The sequence below is a fragment of the Pogona vitticeps genome, chromosome 1, assembly GCF_051106095.1.
Source record: "Pogona vitticeps strain Pit_001003342236 chromosome 1, PviZW2.1, whole genome shotgun sequence".
NCBI classification, from domain to species: domain Eukaryota; kingdom Metazoa; phylum Chordata; class Lepidosauria; order Squamata; family Agamidae; genus Pogona; species Pogona vitticeps.
Window position 1 is genome coordinate 165,014,073 of NC_135783.1, and position 24,834 is coordinate 165,038,906.

Below are 24,834 nucleotides of genomic sequence, written 5' to 3' on the forward strand. Positions count from 1 at the left end.
TGAGACTGTTTCTAGCACAACCAATGAAGGGGGAAGCGCTAACTTTTTGGGATTACAAAGTACTGATGTTTTTCCAGAGACTGAAATCATATCTGGAAGCTTTGGCCCAGTACCACAGATAAACTTCTCAGAAAGATCTTTAGAGAGAAAAACAGAGGTTGGGGACCATACTTATTTTCAACAGCCTATTTTCCAAGGAAGTGGTGAGAATGCTGATACTATTTCTGAGGCTATGCAGAGTACTCCCGAGGGAACTTTGATGCAACAGCTCCCTCTTGTGACCAAACCTGATAGCACAGCTAATTCAGTGATACATGTGTCCAGGGGTGTGGCATTTCTGGACCAAGGTGTGGAAGGCATTGATCAATTTAGCCCAGGACAGATATTGGAGTCTGTGTTAGCTAATCACCAAAACGTCTTCTTGAATTCACCGGGAGAAACTAATGTGGTGAAACATTTTATTACAGTCAATGATGGTTTGACTGCTGTTTCTGTTCCTATGGACCTAGAAGGGACTAAGGGCAATTTAGTGTCTGGAACTGTTGAAAGTCTTATTTCACAAGGAGTGATTGAACCATGTAGAACAGCTGTGTTCAGTACCATTTCAATGTGTCAAGGCAAACAGGATGGCCTCAAAGTGGAATTAGATTTTAGCCAGTTAAATAAGTTCACGAAGACTGAGTCAATCCCTACAATCAATGTTGAGACGTTGGTAGAAATTGTTGCAAACGCTGTAATTGGAATAAAAGGAGGGCTTTATCAGATTTTAATTAAAGAGGAACATCACCCTTATACATCATTTACTTGCCCTCAGGGAATTTACCAACTCAGAAAACTAGCACCTGGAATGAAAAATACCTGTTACTTTTCAGAAATTGGTTGATGAATTGTTTGGTGATTTATATTACATGATTGGCTATGTAGACAACCTTGTAATTTACAGCCCTGATCCAATGTTACATGTAAAACATTTTAAAGTGAAAACTATTAATGATTGGCCTGTTCCTACAGAAAGAGAACCGATGTTGGTATTTTTAAGATTAGTTGACCATTTCCAAGAATGCATTAATGGTTACAGAGATTTGGTGTCACCTCTAAAGAAATTGATAAGGAAAGCAAGATCTGTTGCAATGCAGTGGACATGAGAATGCAACCAGTCTTTTGAGTGTTTAAAAATGTTACTTATAACAGAACCAATCTTGCAATCAGCTAACTTTGCTAAACCCATGATCATTCAAACTGCTTTTTCAGAACGTGGTTTGAGCGCGATTTTGCTTCAACCAGATGACACTAACTTTTTACACCCCTTAGCTTATGTGGCCAGAAAGTTGAAGGAAAAAGAGAGGAAGTATAACTCCCAGGAGGGAAATGCATATTCAATTTTGTGGGCTCTTCATGTTTTCAGAATATATGGATGTACACAGAAAGTTGTTATTCAAGCAGACAAAAATGCTTTGACATTCTTAGAGAAGCAGAGACATCGAAGCCCAAGATTAATGCAGTGGTATTTCAGATTGCAAAAATATAATTTTGATGTTAAACATCTACTTGGAAAGGAGGCTTTAATTCCCCACTGTTTATCTCGAATGTTCAGTGCAGATGCAAGGGGAGAAAATGGCTAGAATTGATAAAGCTCTGATGTTTAATTTTCTTGGTATTCTGTATGACAATGTTCCTGAGCATACATAGAGTGTTTTATCCATTATTACTTCATATCAGTATATTGGGTTGTCAAGTTATTATGATGTTAACCCTGGTTTCACTATTTTGCTGTTTGATGACTAGAGTCATGTATGGTAAATACTGTAATTATAATAGTTCTCATGTATCAATTGTTTTGCTATTTTAGAATCATATTTGAAATGTATTACTTTATGTTCAAGTTAATATCTTTCTCTATTTTGTTACTGCTTAATTATGACATCTCATCTTATTCAGTTTTCGAACCCGTGTTTGCGACAGTGACTACTAGATATTTTATATCCGAAGAACGACAATACTATATATTGTTTGGATGATGCAAATATATATACTTTATTACCTATTAATTACATTTCTAATAAAAGGGGTTTCATACATTCAACACATTCACACTACATACATACTCACCAAAGAGAGAAGAATTTTTGATTTGCATCATCCAAGTTTGAAAGAAAGTAGTTGGTTCCAAAAGCCTTTTGGTCTCAGCAGACAGAATCTACCTGCCTGGACCCCTCCTTTTATGTTTTTGGGGGGCAGGTTGCTAGTTCATGCACATTAGATGCTTCTTTGTCTTCCCCTAGATAAATGGTCTTTATCACCTATTGTGAAGTATGGAATGCTTTTAGACAGGTGTGGAATCTCCTTGCTCAGGAGGATACCTGTACGAGGGTTTTCTTAATCCCTGAGTTTGCTGTACTTCCTCAATTAGCAGCAGATGGTGTAGCATTCTCCATTTATTAGATCTATGGTTCATGTATATTATGTAATGGAATGGTTCATGCATATTAATGTTGCTTAGAGGCGGAGCCGAGAGAGATGCTATAAGAGGCGGAGCCTGACTCAGTCAATCAGGGTCAGTTAGAGAAATGTAAGAGTCAGTCAGTGTGTAGAGAGAAAGAGAGAGAGTAATAGAGTGTGTAGTTTGGGAAATTTAGATGTGATTAGCTACTGAAGATATTTATGAATCTCTGTAATCAATAAACCAAAGTTTTATTTAAAAGAACTTGAAGTGTGGACCTGAATCTTTCTGAAGTAATGGTGATTTAGAGATCACCTGGTGGCAGGAAGTGTAAAAGAAGAGAGTGTTTGCCTTTGTGTGCTCAGAGACTTGAAGGGCAAGCAAAGGGGCACAAGGGTGGACGCCACAGATGTTTTTTGTGAACTTACTGAAAGCATAGTTCAAAAAGTTCACAGTTCAAGAGTTGAATTTCTGTCATGAGTTCAGCCAAAGAAGATCTAGAATCTGATGGGTTAATTACAGCTGAGGAGAATGCTGGGCAATCGGAATCGTAGACAGCTGAATCACCACCAGATTCTCCTCCCCCAGTAGCCAGAGTAAGTTAGAAGCTTCGGCAAGGACTCATGACATGAAGATCTGAAGCCCACATGAATGCTTCCCATAGGAACATCAGGTCGACCAGCCCTGAGTTTTAGCAGGATGAGGTGTTTAGATGACTGCTGCTGCTATAAAATCTGCACCCAGAGGCTTGCAAGCTTGTGGAAGCAACAAGTCAATTCCCCGGCTTGGATCCATGCTCCTGCTCATCTTGGACCTTGTTTTCTGGACCCTTGGCTTTGGACTCTGACTTCTGACTATTGTTTGTGTTTTGACTCTGGCATTTTGGTATCTGCTTTGCATCTAGTGGACTTCTGATATTGGACTGGTGTGTCTGATGGGGATACAGGAGAGGGCCTTCTCTGTTGCTGCTCTCAGACTTTGGAACTTCCTCCCACAAGAAGCCAGGCCGGCCTCATCTTTGCTGTCCTTCCCCAAGTAGGCAAAGACTTTTCTCTTCAGGAAGCCTTCTTTCAGTAACCAGCTACCTGTGTGTGATTTTTTTCAATACTGTAGATTGTTATGCATTACTGCATTGACTGGATTTTTACTACCACTTGTGTTTTCCATTTCTCAGAGTGACGTTTTAAAATTTTTGCATACTTATTGATCTTTGCCTTAATATTGACTGTTAATTGATGTAAGATGCCTCTTTATTCATTGTTCATAATTTTTAATATTGTCTTTTAATGATAGCCACTGTTGTATACTCATTGTTTTCAACTTTAAATATTGTCTTTCATTGTTATAAGCCACCTTGGGTCCTTTTCAAGGAGAAAGGCAGGGTATAAATAAATGAAGGAAGGCAGCCAGCCAGCCAGACAGATATTCTGCAGAGGCCCTGAAGCTCTCAGCATTATTTTGTCAGTCTTTATCCAGTGAGCAGTGCAGTCTTGAAGGAATGCTGGCTACAGAGAGTTAGGGCTAGACACAAGCATCTTCTGCCAGTCCCAACCCCTTTCTTATGGCTGATTTGAGCAGTCTGCTAAAAGAGCAATCTGCCAGGAGAACAGCTTTGCAGAAGAGTCAAAAATAGTTGGAGAAAGAACGAGCTGACGGAAGGGCTACCTGCCATCCAAACCTCTTTCAGTCTGAAGACACAACCACATATGCTAATGAAAAGGCCAGGGCCAGATCCTGAGTAATTTCTGATGTCCTTAGTTGGGGAGGAGATTGGCGTTAGCAATGCTTCAGCTGACCCAGCATCAGCTGATCTAAACTTTAGACATCTGGGACAGTTAGGAAGGCACTCTTAATATGGCCTGTTATCACCTGAAACAGATCTGAAACATTCTTCTCTAGAGAAGAATGCAGATCTTCCTGTTTATATGGAGGTGAAGAAAGATGTTCATTCTGGAACCATTCTTACCTGTGCAAAGTATAGTTTAAGCTTTTTCCCTTGGAACTGTGTTTCATGAAGTTCTATTCTGGCATGAGCAGCTGATTTGGGATTGCTAAAGTTTATTCGTATGCGCTGAAAACTTTTAAACAGTTGAAATGTCACACGGTCATCATATGCACGAAACAAGTCCTCGAATTTCTCCTGGAAAGATAATAAAATACTGGTCAACTGAAAAATCCATTTTGTGGTTGTTTTGTCCTGCAAATTCCTTACAAAGACAATTGTTTGCAAGTACCCATCTGCAGAACTACAGTGGACCCTTGACTTACAGACGGCTTGACTTACAGACTTTTTGAGTTACAGACTTCTCTGGCCGCAAAGTTTAGGTTTGACTTGCAGACTGAGATTTGACTTACAGACCAGAAAAAAACCAAAATGGAACAAAAACGGCCTGTTACGGGATTAATCGGTTTTCAATGCACTGTAGGTCAATGGAGACTTGACTTACAGACTTTTTGACTTGAGAACCGCCTTCCAATACGGATTAAGTTCTCAAGTCAAGACCCCACTGTATATTGCACATGTGCCTGGTATATATTTGCAAGCTTTATTATAGATGGGGGGGAAATGTGATTTGATCTATGCTGTCTATTGGCATCTTTTAAATGAAGCTCACATACCGAATAAAGTAAAAGTCATCTACAGTATATGTGATTATTTGAACATCTCACACAATGATCAAAACAAACCACTGCAAAGTTATTCTGCACAAGAGTCACTAAAGTAAATGAAAGCATTTTGATTTAGAATACAGATTGGTTCAATTGCCTTTCCACTCTCAATGAAAACCAAACAGTTTAGATCTATTTACAAAACCATTTCTAGCAATGTACTTGGGAAACTCTGAACTGCCTCTGCCTCCTTCATTATCTCCTGCAGTCATCACCTGGTCTCTCTGAAACAATCGAACAGGCTTATGCACATGGCGCCACGTTGCTCTCTGGTACAGCTCCTTACTTGCTAGACCCTGCTTGAGACTGACCTGGCTAATACTGTACCTTCCTTCCCCTTCCTGCATCAGTATCCTCGCTGTTCCCTTTGCCAAATTGGTGTGCCTAGACTTCAATATCTGCTGAGCTTTGAACATGGCATTTGGATTTCTATCCCTCTCTTTTTGTGGTTGCACGATTCCCTGTTGTAGACTGGAAACTTGAGCATTCACCAAGCGTGTACCATCATACCATGCTCAAAACACTGCTCTCAACTGCCTTCTAAAGATTGGGGTTGACTAGCACTTAAATGGGAAGCCACGAAGTAATGCTAGGGGTTCCCAGCTATATCTAGGAAAAGTGCCTGCCTGAAATCCTGCAGAACTGCTGCCATCTAAGAGAGGTGTGAGGAAGCACAGGGATTTGTGCCAGGGTTCCTGGAGTGGATTTGAAGTGCTACTTTAAAAGTTATTTTATAAAAGTACAGTAGTGTGTTTCAGTTACTCATGGTGGCTGTAATCCTGCTGCTTGGTAGCTATTAGAGTAGGCCCATTGAATCAGTGGAACTTATGGAGGAGCTATCTTACCAAATCCCCACTGATTCAAGTTGTAGTTGCAACTTATTATGCCAAGCAACAGAATTTCAGCCTATATGTTTAAAAGGCAGTCTGTTGTCATTACCCATTACAGTCTGTCAAAACAGCAATCTGTTGCATTACTTTGAATGGGAAATTAGCAGTATGTCATGTCACTGGCTTATGTGAAGTCAGGAGGATAGAACGGGAGCAAATGGAGACATATTGAGCCTGGGTTGTTCCCCTAAGCTCAGTTTGCCTGTATTGTTTTCTCACAGTGATACTGTGTTTATCTGACCTCTCAGTAGTCTGAGACTTTTATCCAAGAATTCTGATCAGGATGGTTTTAGGCCTCCTCTGTCATTCCCTTTGCACATAGTGTTGCAGAGTTTTGAATTTCTGGTGAAAATTCTCTTTTTGCTACACAGTAGAAGAATAGAGGAGAATAGCTACAAAGTTCTCCAGAGTCCACCCCTTTCTCAATAGCGGGCACTCAAAAGTTTCAATAACTCACTCTGAGAGATTTGTAGGAGAAAGATTTTTCTTTACTTACAGGTGCTTCAAATTACAGACTTGTGTATACTGCTTTCTTTACTGCATACATGTTCCATACAGCAACAAACAACGGCCACCAACCAATGAAAGAAAGAAACAGAACACTCAGCAGAGCGGCAGAGCTCTCTGAATTTCAAAAGCTGGATAGAATAATTGATTTGTGTTGAAGAGATACCGTAAATAATCACCATAGATAGCCCAAAAAACTCTCTTCTAATCACTCAAGCTACAGACAATAAGAGGTTGTAAATAAAAACTCCAAAAGAATGTGGGTCCATGAAAAACAAAAATAGAGGGGCTTGGTGTTGGGTATCTCTAGTTGGGCTATTTCAGCTTTCGCATATCTGATTTCCCCATAATTCCCATCACCATTTCTCATGTGCTTTAATGTCTAGACCAGATATGGTGAGCTTCTAACTTTCTTCTGCCATTATCTCTGATTAGTGATTAGAGATAAGAGGATTTTCAGAGCCTGGGAAGCTTCTACATTTAAATGAACTCACCTTTGCACATGAAGGATTGAATGAGTGAAAATTTTGTTTCAGCTTTTAAAAAATATTTTTATATACAGGTTGGAAAGAATGTGAGGTTTTAAAAACTGTTGTAACAAGCTTTATATGAGAAGTTTTTCCATTTTCCAGAGCAGGGCTGCTGTACAAACAGAGCATGAGTCTAGGGTATTGATTACATTAGATCAGATCAATTGAATTTTCCGTATTTTCTCTTGCAGCCTTTCACATCTCTTGTGTCTCCAGAGGTCATGAGATATTTGACTGCTTACACTGTTTAATAATATGAAATTTTGGTATGAGAACTATCATTCTGAATCCTGAATTTTTAGTTGTTTGTTGTTTAGTCATTTAGTCGTGTCCGACTCTTCATGACCACATGGACCAGAGCACGCCAGGCCCTCCTGTCTTCCACTGCCTCCTGGAGTTGGGTCAAATTCATGTTGGTAGCTTCGGTGACATTGTCCAACCATCTCATCCTCTGTCATCCCCTTCTCCTCTTTCCCTCACAAGTGTTCCCTGGACTGCAAGGAGAACAAACCTATCCATTCTAAAGGAAATCTACCCTGAGTGCTCACTGGAAGGACAGATCCTGAAGCTGAGACTTCAGTACTTTGGCCATCTCATGAGAAGAGAAGACTCCCTGGAAAAGACCCTGATGTTGGGAAAGTGTGAAGGCAGGAGGAGAAGGGGATGACAGAGGACACGATGGATGGATAGTGTCACTGAAGCTACCAACATTAGATGCCAAAACCAAAGCTGCAACAACTGGCTTTCTAGATGATTGCAGAAACATTATAGTGCTCTTTATATTTAAATATGAAAGTCTTCAAACCAGCGGGGACTTAATAGTAAAAGCAAAGCTGGCAAAAGTACAGTTAGCTCACTGGTTTGGACCTCTCATATTTATATTGTGAAGATGACTTAAACAGTGATTGTTACCCACTATGAAACAAAAGAGATCCAACTGACTACCAGTGCCCCATTTTGTGGCTCTTGCTGTCCCTAAGAAAAGCTGCCTTGACATGAGAACAGGTTTTATGCTAGCTGTTTCCCTGACATGGTAGATTAGAAATGTTTGAAGGGTTTCTGCACATCTCCCACCAAAAAAACCCATCACTTTTAGGAATCCAATTTGATAATTGTAGAAGGTGGTGACATATTTTTGAAGAGCATCTATCTCATAAAATAAAATAAAATAAAATGGATGAAGCTATGACTTGCACAGCCAGATCAGGGGACAGCCCATTTTGAGAGAGGGACTCAACTCAGATTTTTTGCACTGGTATAAATGTTTTTGTATTTTGTAAATAAATTATGTCAGAAATGAAATTTCTTTTGCTGTGTCTTCTCTCAGCTATCTGACCTATGAGATGAAGCACCAGAAGACGTTGAAAACATCCTGATTGGGGGAAAGCTAGGTGGAACTTACTGGGATGACAGTGAAACCCAACTGGAAGAATATTGTTAGTTTGTAAAAGGTTCCCCTTGACAATTTTTGTCCAGTCGTGTCCGACTCTAGGGGGCGGCGCTCATCCCGCTCTTCAAGCCATAGAGCCAGCGTTTGTCCGAAGGCAATCTTTCCGTGGTCACATGGCCAGTGTGATTTAGACACGGAACGCTGTTTACCTTCCCACCGAGATGGTACCTATTTATCTACTCACATTTGCATGCTTTCGAACCGCTAGGTTGGCAGGAGCTGGGACAAGCAACGGGCGCTCACTCCGTCGCGTGGATTCGATCTTACGATTGCTTGGTCTTCTGACCCTGCAGCACAGGCTTCTGCGGTTTAGCCCACAGCGCCACCACGTCCCTTTTTTTTTTATTGTTAGTTTGAGGAAGAGCATAAAACCTTCACACCACTGTCCTTCAGTCAATCACATAGAACTGCTTCTCTCAAGATATCAGTCTTGCAGCATATATTCTTTGATGAAATTGTGACATTAACCAAAAGTGTTGGCAACATGGTTAAAACTAGCCTCCCTCACCCGTTCTTGTGGAGAGAACTGCTGTGTGTTAGGCTTTTAACTGTAAACAAAGGCATAGAATGTATGCAAATTGTTGATGTTCAAACACCAATATCATTTTGCAGTCTGCAGATGTGAAATATTCCATGGATGAACATTTCAAATGTTTGTTCTGTATTTTGTTTTGCCTATATTGCTGCTGACAAATAAAACTACGGTACATTGTCTCCTGACCCACTTTATCCCTTATAACGATATTGTAACATTAAGCTGGGAAATAATGGGTGAAAGCCTGTTGCACAATTATGGAAACAGCATAAATTTTGGAGGCAAATCTCAGTGACTCAGCATGTCAGGTAATGTCTATTGAGATTTCTAAACTTACAGCAATTTGCTGCTAGAAGTTATGCCATTATGTAATTGAGTAATAGGATTTTGACCAGTGTCTGTCCTTTGTCTTATTGCTGTCCTAACTGATAGCAGTCACAATAACATCTAACTTACTGTGACACCACATAATATTACTGAAACCATTACACAAAACTGAATGACATAAAATCCACTACCAGACATATTGCTATGCATAACATTCACTGAAGAACATTTAATGCCTGAGGAAGAAGGAAATTACCTCAGAGCATGAAGGATACAGGAGCACTGAAAATACTAATCTAAAGACAGACTGGATAGGAGAGCTCTTGAGACATTGCTTGCTACCTGCATGTTTCTCTGCTTCAATACTCCTTCAACTTGTCCTTCAAAACCTGGGAACAGTTTCTGCAAAGTGATTTGGTATGAATATCCGGAATTGTGTCTCTTATTGTATGATCGTCGTTCCGTCGTGTCCGACTCTTCGTGACCAGAGCACGCCAGGGTCTCCTATCTTCCACCGCCTCCCGGAGTTGTGTCAAATTCATTCTGGTGGCTACGATGACATTGTCCAACCATCTCATCCTCTGTTGTCCCTTTCTCCTCTTGCCTTCACACTTTCCTAACATCAAGGTGTTTTCCAAGGAGTCTTCTCATGAGATGGCCAAAGTATTGGAGCCTCAGCTTCAGGATCTGTCCTTCCAGTGAGCAATCAGGGTTGATTTCCTTCAGAACGGATAGGTTTGTTCTCCTTGCAGTCCAGGGGACTCTCAAGAGTCTCCTCCAGCACCACAGCTCAAAAGCATCAATTCTTCGGTGGTCAGCTTTCTTTATGGTCCAGCTCTCACTTCCGTACATCACTACAGGGAAAACCATAGCTTTGACTATGTGGACTTTTGTTGGCAAAGTGATGTCTCTGCTTTTTAGGATGCTGTCAAGGTTTGTCATCGCTTTCCTCCCAAGAAGCAGGTGTCTTTTAATTTCGTGGCTGCTGTCTCCATCTGCAGTGATCACGGAGCCCAAGAAAGGAAAATCTGTCACTGCCTCCATATCTTCCCCTTCTATTTGCCAGGAGGTGATGGGACCAGCGGCCATGATCTTAGTTTTTTTGATGTTGAGCTTCAGACCATTTTTTGCACTCTCCTCTTTCACCCTCATTACAAGGTTCTTTAATTCCTCCTCACTTTCTGCCATCAGAGTGATATCATCTGCATATGTATTGTATGATACCTCATCTCAAAGAGCCACTACTCTTGCATGTCTCTCAGAGGGCATTGCTCACATCAAAGAGTTTTGTGTGTGAATTTTCTCAGTGTATGAGAGGCTTATATCTTCCAGGATCTGTCTGGGATTTAGTTTAGTTACTCCTAGATTGTCCAACGAGCACACTGTCCTGTTCAGCAGGGACCTGAGCTTCCATTGACTACTTTCTTCCAATGATGGCAGCAGTTTAATCTAGCCCTCTCACAGTGCTGACCCAAGATTACTCCCTGCAGGTCTGCCTTGCTTCCCTTTATATTCAAAGCCTTAAAGCATGGATGGACAACCTCCAAAGATCAGAGAGCCACACATACCTAATCCTGGTCATTGCAACCCTCCTTCCATACTCTTCTCTCTTTAAAGTCTTATGTAGTGAAAAATCCCCCTCTTAGACTCATAGAAAAGTGAAGTTGCAAGAGGCCTCCAGGGTCATCAAGTCCAACCCCCTACTCAATGCAGGAATACTATCAAAGCATATCTGCTAGGTGATTATCTACGTTTCTCTTGAATGCCAGTATTTTTAAAATGTTTCCCTCAACTTATGCAGTGAGGGAAGAGGAAGGCCTTGTGGAGGGCAAACACAAGGGAATTGCTTCCCACATCCCTAAAGAGAGATTTTTCTTTTTTTAAAGTAAAGGCAATGATGTTTCCTTCGTTCATCACCCCATAGTGTCTTAACCTTGAGAATCCTCGGGGCCAAGGCATTATGCACCTAACTGGCAAGGATTGGTTAGGATGGGCAGATGGGTGGCAGCAGTGGTAGTGAAAAAGGCAGTGACAGCACCCTTCTTTTCCTTCCTTTCCTCCAATACCTGTTGTCCGGCCCGAAGCAGTATGTGGCAGTAGCATATGAGAAGGGCACTTTGGAAACCCTCACCTGCTCTTGCACTGTCTGCTTCATCAGGACTGTCGCAAAAAGTATGTCACCTCAATATTATTAGAGCTGGAGGGGAAATCTGATCTGGACAAGGTCCATTTAAAGTTATCAGTGGAGGTGGTTGACACTATTTATTTATTTACTTGCTTATTTATTTATTTATTTATTTATTTGTTTGTTTGTTTGTTTGTTTATTGATTTGATTTGATTTGATTTGATTTGATTTGATTTGATTTGATTTGATTTGATTTGATTGCTATCCCGCCCATCTAGACCAAAGGTCTACTCTGGAACAAGTGGCTGTTTTCCTTGAGTTAGTTGTTAGGAGGCGAAGCCTTGAACCTAACAAACGAGCTTGACCATGTTTATTTCATATTTTATCTGCCAATAAAGGTTTATTATTATTGTGTGGCAGTAGCACTTTTCTTCCTACCTACAACTTGCACTGGCACTGCTCTAGTGCCTTTTCATTTCCTTGTCTGATGACATTTTAATGACTCATTTCCTTCATCTCTATTATTATTAATATTGCTGTATTAGAGTACAGCAACAGATATTTTCTCTTGCCTGATGTCAATTTGTGAATGGGTGTGAGCAGGTATCCTTTAGACCACTGGTTCTTAACCTTGGGTTACTCAGGAGTTTTGGACTGCAACTCCCAGAAGCCTTCACCACCAGCTGTCCTGACTGCGGTTTCTGGGAGTTGCAGTTCAAAAGAATCTGAGTAACAAAGGTTAAGAACCACTGCTTTAGACTATCTTAACTACTGTAATTGGTGTTGTCAACTGCCCTTTGCTATAAAAAGTTTGGCATTCTTTTTCTTGCTGGCAACATGGGCATGATATTGTATAGCAAAAACAGGCATTTCATGCCTTTTTGAATTGTGGGTACAAAAGCACAATGTCCTGCATGCATAAATTGGAGGTTTCTGAAGTATTTAATTGCGCCTAGGGGGAATTCTGTTGGCCTAATGACCAGGAATAAATATGCTAATTTATCTTATTCTTGCTTTCCCCGTACTGAGATGCTGTTGAGTCTGCAGTCAAGGACAAAAGCAAAATCACATAACTTATTTTGGAATGAGAAATTGGTCAAAACTCTTGGTTACAGTTGCTATATCTGGGCTTAGCAGAGGACCAAGATCCACAGTTTCAAATGGATTAACCATCCCAACACATCTCCTGGGATAAAATGTCAGTGTGTGGAGAGGCTGCAAGGGCACATAGCCTCTTTTGGTTCTCTGGCTACCTGGAGCGAAAGGCCACTGCCATCCTGCCAGGTGGGCACAGTCCCTGAAGCCAACATTCCTAGAAGCCCATGAGGCAAGAGGGAGTAAAGTCACATATGAGCACCACCAACACGGTATGTTTTGGTTTCGCCAACCCACCCAGCCAGTCCTGTCAAATCTCCCTGCATGTGGGCAAAAATAAAAAAAATGTTCTGCAGGGGAGAGGAACAATCGTAACCACTCATGGAAGCCTCCGCAAGCAGCAACGTACCATTTAAATGCCTTGCAGAGAGTTTTTCAACACACACCAAAATACTTTTTTTTTTCAAAACAGAAAGATGATTTGGGACTGCTTCTGCTTGAATCTGTTTTTTCTGTATTTCTGTGTGTTTTGCACTACTGCTGGTCTGTGGGAGATAAAATGGCCCGCAGATATGCAGAGGTTGTGGTTTCCAAGCCAAAGAGATGGAGATTGGTAAGTATCCACACGAGAAATAACTGGATGAGAAGATGGACAAGAAGTTGGCTTATATTCAAATGCTCAGAATAATTCACTAAACACACAAAAATAAATATATATCAAAGAAAGTAAATGTGCATTTTAAAAATAAAAATGCTAACTACAGATAGAACACCCAAGGAGCTGTGTTTCAACATGAGCATGAAAAGCAAACACAGAACCAGAACATGGGAATGTTAGGGTCAACACTTGCTTATTTACATTAATATAGAAGTAATATTAATTCATTGCTAAACAAACTCAGGTTATATTAATATCCTTATTCATTCATTACCTTTAAATTTTGAAAGATAAACTAAAATGACTAAAATGATGCAAAATGGTGAGCAACAAATTAAAAATACATGAATCATGATCCAAAATCATTAACATGTTTAATGATACGAACAGAAAATTTTGAAAACTAAAAAGTGAATATTTAAAAACAGGATTTAAAAGTTCTCCCCTAGTACAGGATTTGGAATGGAGACGTGAGTTCAAATCCCTTCTTAGTCACAAAGCTTACTTGATATATTTGGGTCAACCAGCATGTGTATAGAAATGTATCCTACAGGGCTGTTTTCAAAATAAAATGGGGAGAGAGGGCCATGTAGAGCAGATATATACTTTGCTGGTGCATAGTAATAAAAAATGACAATTTGCCACATGCTTTGGGCTTCTGGTAGTAGTCTCAAGCGATGGCTAACATTTTTTGTTGCCGACTGATGGCAAAGAAAAAAAGAAAAAGAAAAATCCTTAAAGATCCTTGGGAATATCACAGGAGTCCCCTATGAATGGCCCTCTGTCACCTGATTTGCAAGAAAAAAAATGTAGGGTAAAATGAGAGTATGCTACAAAAAACATGGGGGTGGGGACAAAAGTCATTTCCTTCAAAGAAGCAGCTTGAATGTTTTCTTATAACTTGATGTGAGAAGGGGGATGGGAGCGTGAACCATCCTGTCCAAGGGCTGTTCCCCTCTCCCTTGGAAAATGAGAAAAGCCCCCTCTTGGTGAAAAGGAAACAGAGGGAAGAAAAAAGGCAGGATGGAATATGAAGAGGGGGGAGATTAAAAGGGCAGAAAGTGGCAAGAAGGGAACAGAAGCACCACAAGAGGCTGAGATGGTGGAAGAGAGGGTGGAAGAATGTGTCTTACCAGAAGGTTGGGAATAGATATGGATGCAGAACTCATGGACTCATAAGTGGGAGAAGTCCATGGTCCCTAGAGAGGAAGCTGAAAAGAGAAGGGAACCATTGACCCCCTAGAAAGCCACCACACTGGGGCAAGCAAGAAAGGAGGGAAAGAAATAAAAAGGTGTAAGAAGCCACTTGAAGAGGACAATCAGCAACTGGGGCTCCAGTGGCATGGAATCCTCCCCCAAGAGTGACACCCCTCCTTACCAGGGGAGTGGGAGGTGTGGGCCCCCCAAATGGAATGGCCAGACCCTAGGGATGGTGGGAAACCAGTCCATAGCCATTGTTGCAGCTGTCATTGCATGAGGAGCCAGTGACAGAAATAAAGCCAGACTTGGGGGAGGCTGGAGTGAATGACAGAACTGATAAAGGGTTGTTGAACCCCTTTCTCTCCCCATTGGAGAGTGAGGAGAAGTTGGGGAAAAATATAACTACTGGAGTTATGTTTAATGATCCTTTAGTAAATGTTGAACATTTCAAGTAAGAAAATGAGTTGAGTCTTATTGATGGGGGTTTCTGAGGGATGTGTGTGAAGAGTGAACCCTCACACTTGAAAATATCCTTGCTTAATTACATTTGCTGTATTAGATTTTTCACACATACTCCACACATGAAGGTACCAATCTAGCATATCACCTGCTTCCTAACCTCTCACTCACATTGATTGTGGTTATGTTTCACTTCTATACTACATTGGGAACAAGATTCATAGCAGAGCTTTAGTGCATTTCTAACAAATAAACTACTGTACACCAATAGTTCCAAACCTTTGAACTATGGATGCTTTCACTTATTGGCTGGTCACGCCGCACATCGCTCCCCAGGAACAAGTGTTCCATTTCAGTCAATTGAATTACCCTTTTGTTTGTTGTGATAGGTTTGCATCAGTGGGTTTCCAGATGCATTTGAGATAGTTGTGCTTGTTTTTCACAAGATCCAGTCCCATAAGGGCTCGAGACTAAATTTTTTTCAAAAATGAAAGCTCGGCATCTGGACCAGCTCATGGTCTGAAAAGCTCTGTGTGGCACCTCTAAAATCGGGAAGGGGAGGGGCTGGCAGTCCTAGTGGTGATGCCCAGTGGAAGAGAGTTTGTGCTGCTGGACCAGAAGATAGGCCTCCTAGATCCCAGAGTCAGTGACCAATGAGATGCCCATGGAAGTCCAGAAACAGGAAAGAGCAGCAACAACACTCTCTTATTTGTATTCCCCAGCAACCAGCATTCCAGACTATTGACAGAATGTCCCTTTTGTTTGCTGCGATGTGTTTACTACAGGAATTTCCAAATGAATTTGAAATGGTTATGCTAATTTTATTTATAGAAAATAATTAGTACTGGACTGAATTGCTCCATAATTTATCAAGCATTTTGACAGGCATGTTTTATTATGACACTGTTTTCACAAGAATTTGATTTGGCTATTGAATTACTTTCTATTTGCTCATCAACATATTGTTATATTGGCTGTTATACTATGCAATATTTGTAATATAACCATACTGTAGATTATTCTTTTTCTGGGCTGCTTTGGACTCCAATGGATGGAGGACAAAAACAGTTTTTAATTATTAACAAACACTTTTTAAAAATGTGATGTTTCCCATCTGTACTCCCCTCTCCCTTGATTTGCTCTTCCTCCATCAGACCTAGCTATAGATTGCTCTCCTTCTGCCTGTAAAAGTGAAAGTAAGGAGGCACATGTGCATAGTTTCAGAAGCACCCACGGATGAAGCAAGCGTGTCCCCATTGTTACATTTTCGCACTGATCCCAAAATGGGGACCTATACCAATGTTAAGAGCTCCATAGCAATGGCTACTGAACCCATCAGGAATTACTACTCAGTCACTACTAAATGTGCTGCCAGCAGTGGAAGCCACAGCAACAAACAGCAGCCCATTCTTCCTCACTTCTGGTTTTCTAACAGAGGATGTAGGGAAGAAAGGGAAGTTAGTGGGATACAAAGGTGTGTTTGGCCCAATCCAGCCAGTCCTGCTACTACTGCCACCCCTTCCACCATGACGGGGTATTTCCTGCTATATTCTATTCAAGGATTTGTCATGGGCCTACTGCAGTTGGCTGACAACGCAGACTGAATGTCAGCCTGACCATTATATACCCACCACTTGAATCTGCTCTAGCTAGCAACGACTAAGGGAGAATTAGTATGCTGGTTCTCATCTCTCCTCCTTGCTAACGTCAGGGAGATGTTTTGACCGGAGAAGCCCTGTTATTCTTCTGTCTGGGCTCCACAATGTGTATGTATTCCTCTATCAGTTCCTTGGTTTCAGTTGCAGGTGAAACAGATAAGCCACACCTCTTGGGCTTACTACAGCAACTACTCCTCACTTCTCCGGTAAGCTGAATAACTAGTCGTTTGTATATGGCACAAGTGTTGCTAACAGCTGGATTCTGCTGCTGGTGGACCACCAGAGAAATTGGGCCTTCAGCTACTGATAGGAAGTTCTGAAGTGCATCCAGTATACTGTAGCTTGTCATTCTTTTGCCTTACCGAAGGACTTCATAATTTTGAATCCATCAACAAGCTTATCCTTGGTTCTTAAAGCCAAATAACACTATACAAAGCTGGGCATTTCTTTCACCCAATGGCTTAGTTAAAAACAAAAGAAAATTGAAAAGCCGCCTTTTCCCTTGTGTTATTTATGGGTCTTCCTGAAATGCTACATACTGTACTTTGTTTTGCTTCAGTTCACCTTGCCTCATGGTGGTTGACACATTCATAGTTTCTGCATCAAAACATGAGTACCAGTCTCCAGTTCTTTCACCTTTTCCCACGTTCCTCCACTCCCTCCTGCATGTGGTGTCTCCCCATCTTTGGAGAACCTTCACTGCAATGCCAGAGATCTTTTCCCCCCTGAGTAGGGTAAGGATATAACACTAATCTGTTAAAAGATTTGAACTAGAACTCTCCAGTAGTATACACCTCTGCATATGAGAACATTTTAGTTATGGAAAGAACAACAACAAAAAAAAGAAATTGTACAAAAAATGGTAGAGTTCAGGTTAAGAGAAATATCTGGATTTCAATAAAATTTCTAATAACTGAAGTGAACAACTGACTCTCAAGGAAGAACAAACACAACATCTGGAAAAACCTCTAGAAGGACAAATGGCCGAAAGGAAATTCTTATTGACCATTTTCTCATCAAATTTCAATCAAATACAAATATAATGTGGCTGGTGGATGAAAGTGGAATTACCTGGTTCATACACTCAGATGCTAAATGCAATAGTTTGGAAATCTCTCTGATTTTAAGCCAGCCTTTATTCACTTACAGTTGTTGTTGCTTAGTTGTTTAGTCATGTTCGACTCTTCGTGACCCCATGGACCACAGCACGCCAAGCCCTTCTGTCGTCACACTTACAGTAACCATAAGCAGCTCATGACTGGAATATGGGGAAAGTTGCACTTCAAAATTTGGAAGTGAAATATCCATTTTCTGCTCAGATCATAAAGCTAAAAGCTTGGAATATTGGATATGTTTTCCATTTAAAACAAAAAAGGGCAAAACAACCATCAAACATTGATTTATGAATCAGTAATGTACAATAGGCATTACAGTAATATAATGGACTATTTCAATTGTTTCCAGTGTAATACACCTGATTACACATTATCCTTTTTATAAACTGATCAACACCACAGCTTTCCACAAAATTCAAAGTTTGTGCATGCTTCTGAAGAGTGAAAGACAGGTGAAAACTTAAATGTTTTATTTATTACATATCCACTCATACAGCTCAGTTTCAAGAAGAGACAACTAACTTTTGACTTGGTCATAGTAAAGCCTTTCTTTTTTCCTCCTCTGTCATCAAAAAACTGATGGGTGCAATATATTATGCTATTTGCAAATGTTATTTAAATAGAGGTATATCTTTCTGTCTTTAACAATTGCATATTTCAGCAGTTTTCCACAAAGATTTACTTTTATACTTTGTATGTGTGTTTCGTAGTTAACTAAAAGGCTAAATAAACAAGCCGTGGTGGGAAATATGGGGAGTGCAGCATAGCATTCCATGGAAAGTCACTGTACCGATATAACCTGCCCAAGTTTTGTGAAAGTATCATTCCTAATTAAAAAGAAGCACCCGTGTAGTTGATCTTACAAAACCAAACCATTTCTGTCTTCCTTTCAGAGTAATACAGCAAGCAATATCAATGCATTCAAAACTGTTCTGGAGCAGTTATACTGAAAGAAACCATGGACACACAAGCATGCGTGTGTGTGCATGTGCACACACTCATACACACAGAGAGATAGTTTATTCAAAAGCCATAGGAATCATAGTTGATTTTGTTTATGACAATAGGAGAGGCAAAGAGCATTTACTAATTTATCAGCTTTACATTAAAAGTTGCACTTGTTTTGACATGGTGTAATAAAGATCATACAGCCATTACTTCACCAAGTTCATATTCTCTTCCTATAAATAATGCATCAAGCCCCCAAGTAGTTATTATTAAAATGCTTCAGTCACCCCTTTGCTTTACTACAGGACTTCAAAAACTCCTGCCACCCTCCATCATCTCCCAGCAGAACTACAAAACAGATCACCAATGCATACCTTTACTTCTTGGTTGGTAAAAACGTCAACATCTGCAACACAGGCAACCAGAGAGGAAACATCACAGTCCATGCTTATAGGGTGGCATGCCACCTTCTTGTATAAATGAAGAGCTTATTGATCCTTGATGCTCAGAATAATACAAAGCACGCACTCATGCACGCGTGCACACACACGCATGCACATGCACACACACGCCTCCCAAATGCTGAGAATGAAAGAGAGCAACACTAACAATTCAGAGAAGCCAGTTGTTCCTCGCCTGCCTCTGCCTAACACCATATCCCATAAAACAAGCACAACGGTGCTATTCCATCGTGCTTTGCAATGACATCACCCCCGGGCTACATCTCCCTCCACCACCACCCCCGCCCCCCCTCATTGTGCTTTATCTAGCCAGCAAAGCAGAACAAAGAACATGTGGTTATTATCTGCTATATTTGAACACAAAGACTAGATCAATTGAAGCAGCGCTGGCCAACAACTGAATCACTGGAGCTGTTTCAGCCAAAGGCTTCTGTTTGGAATATGTGAATTCTTTGTTTTCATGATGCACACTTAAGAGTATCTCCCTCCCCCTCAGTTACGGTTAAGTATGAATGTATCACTCTCTGCCTCAGCCAGCCATGGCATCTGCAGCAGCACATTACTGATCATCCTTTGGGGACATTGCATTGCAGCCAATTTGTTCCCCTTGTTGGAATTCCTGTGCTTTTTAAAGAGCTGCATGAAATTTGTGCTTGGAATAACTTCACCTGCTAAACAATATCCTACAAAAAGTACAGTAGTCTTGCCAGAAATAACTATGGGAACTCTGCTCATTGGGTGTTAACTCCATAAACAAAGCTTTGTGAATAGCAAGGAAAGGGGCTGGAGGAACAGCAGGCTCCCTCTGATATAAGGACATGGCATGGGCTGCATGGTGGAACCTGGATCCCTGCTTTGCCCCCTTCAATCTTCCACTGGCAGAGACCTGGAAGACAGAAACAAAATTCAAAGTTATTTGGAGCAGCTGGAGCAGCTGGAATCTAATAGGGATAAGTGCAAAGTACTGCACCAAGGAAAAAGAAACCAAACACACAGTGGAGGATACCTGGCTCAGCAATACTACAAGCAAGAAGGACCTTGAAATTGTCTCAGACCACAAGCTAAATATGAGCCAACAATATCATGTGGCTACAAACAAAGGCAAATGCTATTTTAGGATGCATTAACAGAAGTACAGTTTCCAAATCCAATGAGATGCTAGGCCACCAGTATATAGCACTGGTTAGGCCTCACCTTCAGGATTGTGTCCAGTTCTGGACACCACACATCAAGAAGGATGCAAACAAATTGGAACAAGATCAGAGGAAGGCAATAAAGATGATCAGGGGTCTGGAAACCAAGTCCTCTGAGAAAAGACTGAAAGAACTGGGCATGTTTAGGTTTGAGAAATGGAGACAGAGGGGTGATATGGTAACATTTTTCAAATGCTTGAAATGCAGAGGAGGGGCAGGATCTGTTCTTGACACACAACAATGGGCTCAAGTTAAAGGAAGCCAGATTTCGGATGAATATCAGGAAAAACTTCATTATTCTTTACTTCTATGATTCTATCACTCTATGAACTCACGGCCCCTCTAGGCAAGCCTGTCTTTAACCTTGGTGTTGGGCACCATGGAGTTACTGATCAGCCTCTGTAGGTGCTTCATCTAAAGATCCATCACCTTTGGGGGTCCCATTGGCTTCTGCATCTTAGAATACGTAACATCCTCTTGCTGCAGCTATTGCCAGGCACATGCACTAGCTTAGTAGATGACATCCTTGGGATATGCTCACAACAGTGCATTTTGTCATATGCTGGACTCAAGCCACATTAGAAGTGCATGGCAATTCCTACCGATCTAGTGATACAATCAGGGCATCAGTGAGATAGCAAACATTTCCGGGATGCCACTGCTACATCTTACCCACTTGTGTTCAAGGTCCACCCAATGACATTGTGGGCAAGTCTCTGTGGTGGACTTTGTAACCAACAGCCATGGTAGGCCCATGCCTGATTTTCATGAGTAGTTCTCCAGCCTTTATGTTCATGTTGGCTGAGCATCCAGGGCTGCTTTATTCAAAGAGCAAAGTAGGCCTTTGCCCAGGGCCCACATGAAGAGGGTTTCTCTCTCTCTTTTGCAATCATGCCACGCTACCTGCGCTCTCCACTGCTTGTTGGACCTTTGAAGTCTTATGTGTGCTGAGATCATGTGCCAGGATCCTGATGAGTGACCTCGTGCCATTTGATCCCCAATTACATTTTGAGCAGCTAATGGGCGTATCCAAAGTGTTTATTTTGGCACTGAAATAGGAAGCAGCCCTTTAGCCCTTTGGCACCAAGACTCTTATTTTTATTGCACTTTTTGTTTTCTAGTACTGAAGGCTTGCTTATGGTCATAAGCTAGACGTTCTTTTCATTGTTATGTTGTTTGTTTACCTAAGCAGTGTCCACTTATTTACTGCTACCAAGATTACCTTAGCGAGTCAATTTATGTTATATTACATTCTTTATGTTGTGTGATCTATTTAGGTGGGAGGTAAGGGAGAGAAAGGGAGGAGGAAAGTGGGGCACTATTATATTTTTTGCTCAGGGCCCACCAGAGCCTTGAATTGGCCCTGCCAGCAACATGCCCATAGTCACTCCTTTTGTTAGCTACCTGCTGCTTCCTTAACTTGAAGAAGTCTGTGGTGGTGAATTTCTGGGCCATAAGATACATGAGCCTTGTCTTGGGTCTCATATTGACACCTTCTGTGAGACTGATCTTTCTATGGAATGCGGTTGCTTTTTGATGGAATGCACTGGCTTCTTTTGTGTATACGTATCAGATTTGCACTCTGACCATATTGAACGTGACTGTGCATTTTCTGCAATTTAAGGTGCTGTATCACAACTGAGTGCCCTTGAAAAAGTCTGCCCTAGCCCTGCTTTCAGCTGTTTGAGACCTGATCTTGCTCTGCACAGGATATGCATTTGTTCATGGGAAAGAAAGGAGAGGAAATCTGCCTTCCACTAAATCAGCAAATCAAGGGAGAACTAAGAAACAAGGAAGTGACACCGAATATAGCAAGGCAGAAAGCAGATCTTATGGAGGGACAAATGTTTGTCTGACCTTGAACAGAGTAAAAGTTGTACCATTTATTTTTAATTACTCCAAGTAGGAGAAAATCAAGGCTAAAAGGAAGCTACCTGTTCTTTCTTCCTTAAAAATCACATGTACAGACTTCCAATCCTGAGGTAATAGGGCAGATGCAGGTTTCAAAGATACAGGTGATGTCATGAATAAGCTGTGTTTGTGGACTCTTGATTTCCCCTGCTCCTCCACATATCCATGTCAGTGTGAGCCTGTGCAATTCTTAGCCCTAAATCCAGTTACTAATCCCAGATTCCATAGACTCACTCAATCAATGGTGCTTATGTGTTTTACAATTCAGCAATTGATTGGTTGAAATCCTGTTGCTTAGACCCATTTAAATCAATGAAACTTACAGAGAAGTTGACTCACTATCCCCACCGATTCAATGAGCCTGCCCTAGAACAAGTTACTACACTAAGCAACAAGATTTCAGCCAAAGAATTTACTCTAGTTCGGACTAGTAACTGACTATAAGCCTCCATTTCTAATAACTTCCCCAAAATCTAACATATTTTTCAATATACATTATTTGTAAGAAATATGAAGGTATTTTTGTCAGTACAATTGGCATAGATTTGTATATCAATGTAATTATTTTGAAAAGCATTCTTTGCTCAGCAAAACCACAAGTGAGAAGGATCTTGGGACTGTCGTAAATCACAAGCTACAGTAAATATGAGCCAACAGTGGGATGTGGCTACAAAAAAAAAGGCTAATGCTATTTTAGGATGCATTAATAGTAGTTTCCAAATCCCACGAGGTGCTGGTCTCCCTCTATTCAGCACTGGTTAGGTCTCACCTTGAGGACTGTGTCCAGTTCTGGACACCACGCTTCAAGAAGAATGCTAACAAATTGGAACAAGTTCAGAGGAGGACAATAAAGATGATCAGGGGTCTGGAAACCCAGCCTTATGAGGAAAGGTTGAAAGAATTGGGCATGTTTAGCTTTGAGAAAAGAAGACTGAGGGGTGATATGATAGCACTTTTCAAATATGTGAAAGGTTGTCATACAGAGGAGGGGAAAGATCTGTTCTTGAGCATCCCAGAGTGCAGGACATGCAACAATGGGCTCAAGTTAAAGGAAGCCAGATGTGATTGGGTTCAGTACTCTCTTTGAGCAACTCCTCATTTTTGGCAGGAAATAAAACTGGAGATGTCTTTATAACTTTCAAACTGTCATTTTTATTTTCTCCACTATCCTCCAGCATGGTATTCATAGGGTCAAAAGTCCTCAATTCTGGCAACAGGCCATAACTAGAAGAACCAAAACTTTTCCCGGATTCCCAAGGACTCGGGGGGGGGGGTTGCCCATGCCGTTCCCGGTAGATTTATTTATTTATTTATCTATTTATTTGTTTGTTTGTTTGTTTGTTCAATTTAATTTATATGCCGCCCACACTACCCAAAGGTCTCTGGGCGGCTTACAACATTTAAGATACATCAGCCTTTGGGGAGAAATACTCCTGAAGGCACAAATCGTCCCACAACATGAGTGCCTCACCCAGCCCCTCTCATCCGGTTTGTCATAAAACCGATTATGGGCAATCTCCGTCTCTCTCTGTAGCTCTAACTCATGTGGTTTCATGATCACGGTCCACTCCTGGGTCAGGAATTGTGCCAGTCTTCCTCCCTTCAGGTTTGGCTCTGGCAATAGTCCTCCCACCTTTAGGTTGGGGAAATCTCTCAGTAGTCCTTGGGTCTTCATGTATTTGATCTCCCTCCTTCTCACCTCCTCTCTCTTTCTCTCATACTCATCCAAAACCAAACTGAACCAACGTACCCCTTCCTCACCTATATCCACCTCCCACACTATCACCTCTTGTTCCTCCCCCTTTCCCGTTGCGTTTTCCTCCATCAAACAAATCTCTACCTTTCCTGCCTTTTCCTCAAATTCAATTTCCTGAGCCTCTTTTGTCACTATTTCTCTAGTCTCCGTCTTTTCCACATTTTTATTATCCTCTCCTCCTTCTATTGCCTCTATCAACACAGATGGCTCACTCTCACATACTCCTCCTTCACACCAGATTTCGTTTGACTACCAGGAAAAACCTCCTGTTAGAGCAGTACAACAGTGGAACCAGTTACCTCGGGAGTTAGTGAGTGCTCCAACACTTGAGGCATTCAAGAAAAACTTAGATAATTACTTGGCAGATGTGCTTTGATTGTATTCCTGCACTGAGCAAGGGGTTGGACTTGATGGCCTTGTAGGGCCTTTCTAACTTCACTTTTCTAATTCTATGATTCTCTCATTTAAAGAGAGGTCGCAGGAAGGTTAGGCATCCTTCAGTCTCGAAAGACTATGGTAACGTGCTCTGTATGGAGGACTTGGAACAGTGTCTAGTGTGGCTGAGGAGGCCAATTCGAGAATGACAATCCCTTCCACACTGAAGACAAATCCAATCTGTCCCCTGTCCAGCTCCCTGGTTTTGCTGCTTTTGTGACTTCATCTTTGCCTCAGCCTGCTGGGCAAGGGTCTCTTCAAATTGGGAGAGGCCGTGATGCAACGCCTGCCTCCAGGCTGAACGCTCAGATGTCAGGGTTTCCCATCTGTTGAGGTCTATTCCTAAGGCCTTCAGATCTTGCTTGCAGATATCCTTGTATCGCAGCCGTGGTCTCCCTCTGGGGCGATTTCCCTGCGCTAGTTCTCCATACAGGAGATCCTTTGGAATCCAACTATCAGCCATTCTCACA

At 41.3% G+C, this 24,834-nt stretch overlaps 1 protein-coding gene across 1 annotated transcript in view; it reads right to left on the bottom strand.

The window, feature by feature from the left end:
• Window positions 1-19,372, bottom strand: part of RCAN2 (regulator of calcineurin 2) — a 37,014-nt gene extending 17,642 nt beyond the window's left edge. The window contains exons 1-2 of the mRNA XM_020801481.3: window positions 18,983-19,372; window positions 4,407-4,580 (exon numbers count right to left, since the gene is read on the bottom strand). Of these exons, the coding sequence (XP_020657140.3) occupies window positions 4,407-4,580; window positions 18,983-19,054 (246 nt within the window). The 5' untranslated portion in view covers window positions 19,055-19,372. The remainder of the gene's footprint in view (window positions 1-4,406; window positions 4,581-18,982) is intronic.
• Window positions 19,373-24,834: the final 5,462 nt, after the last annotated feature.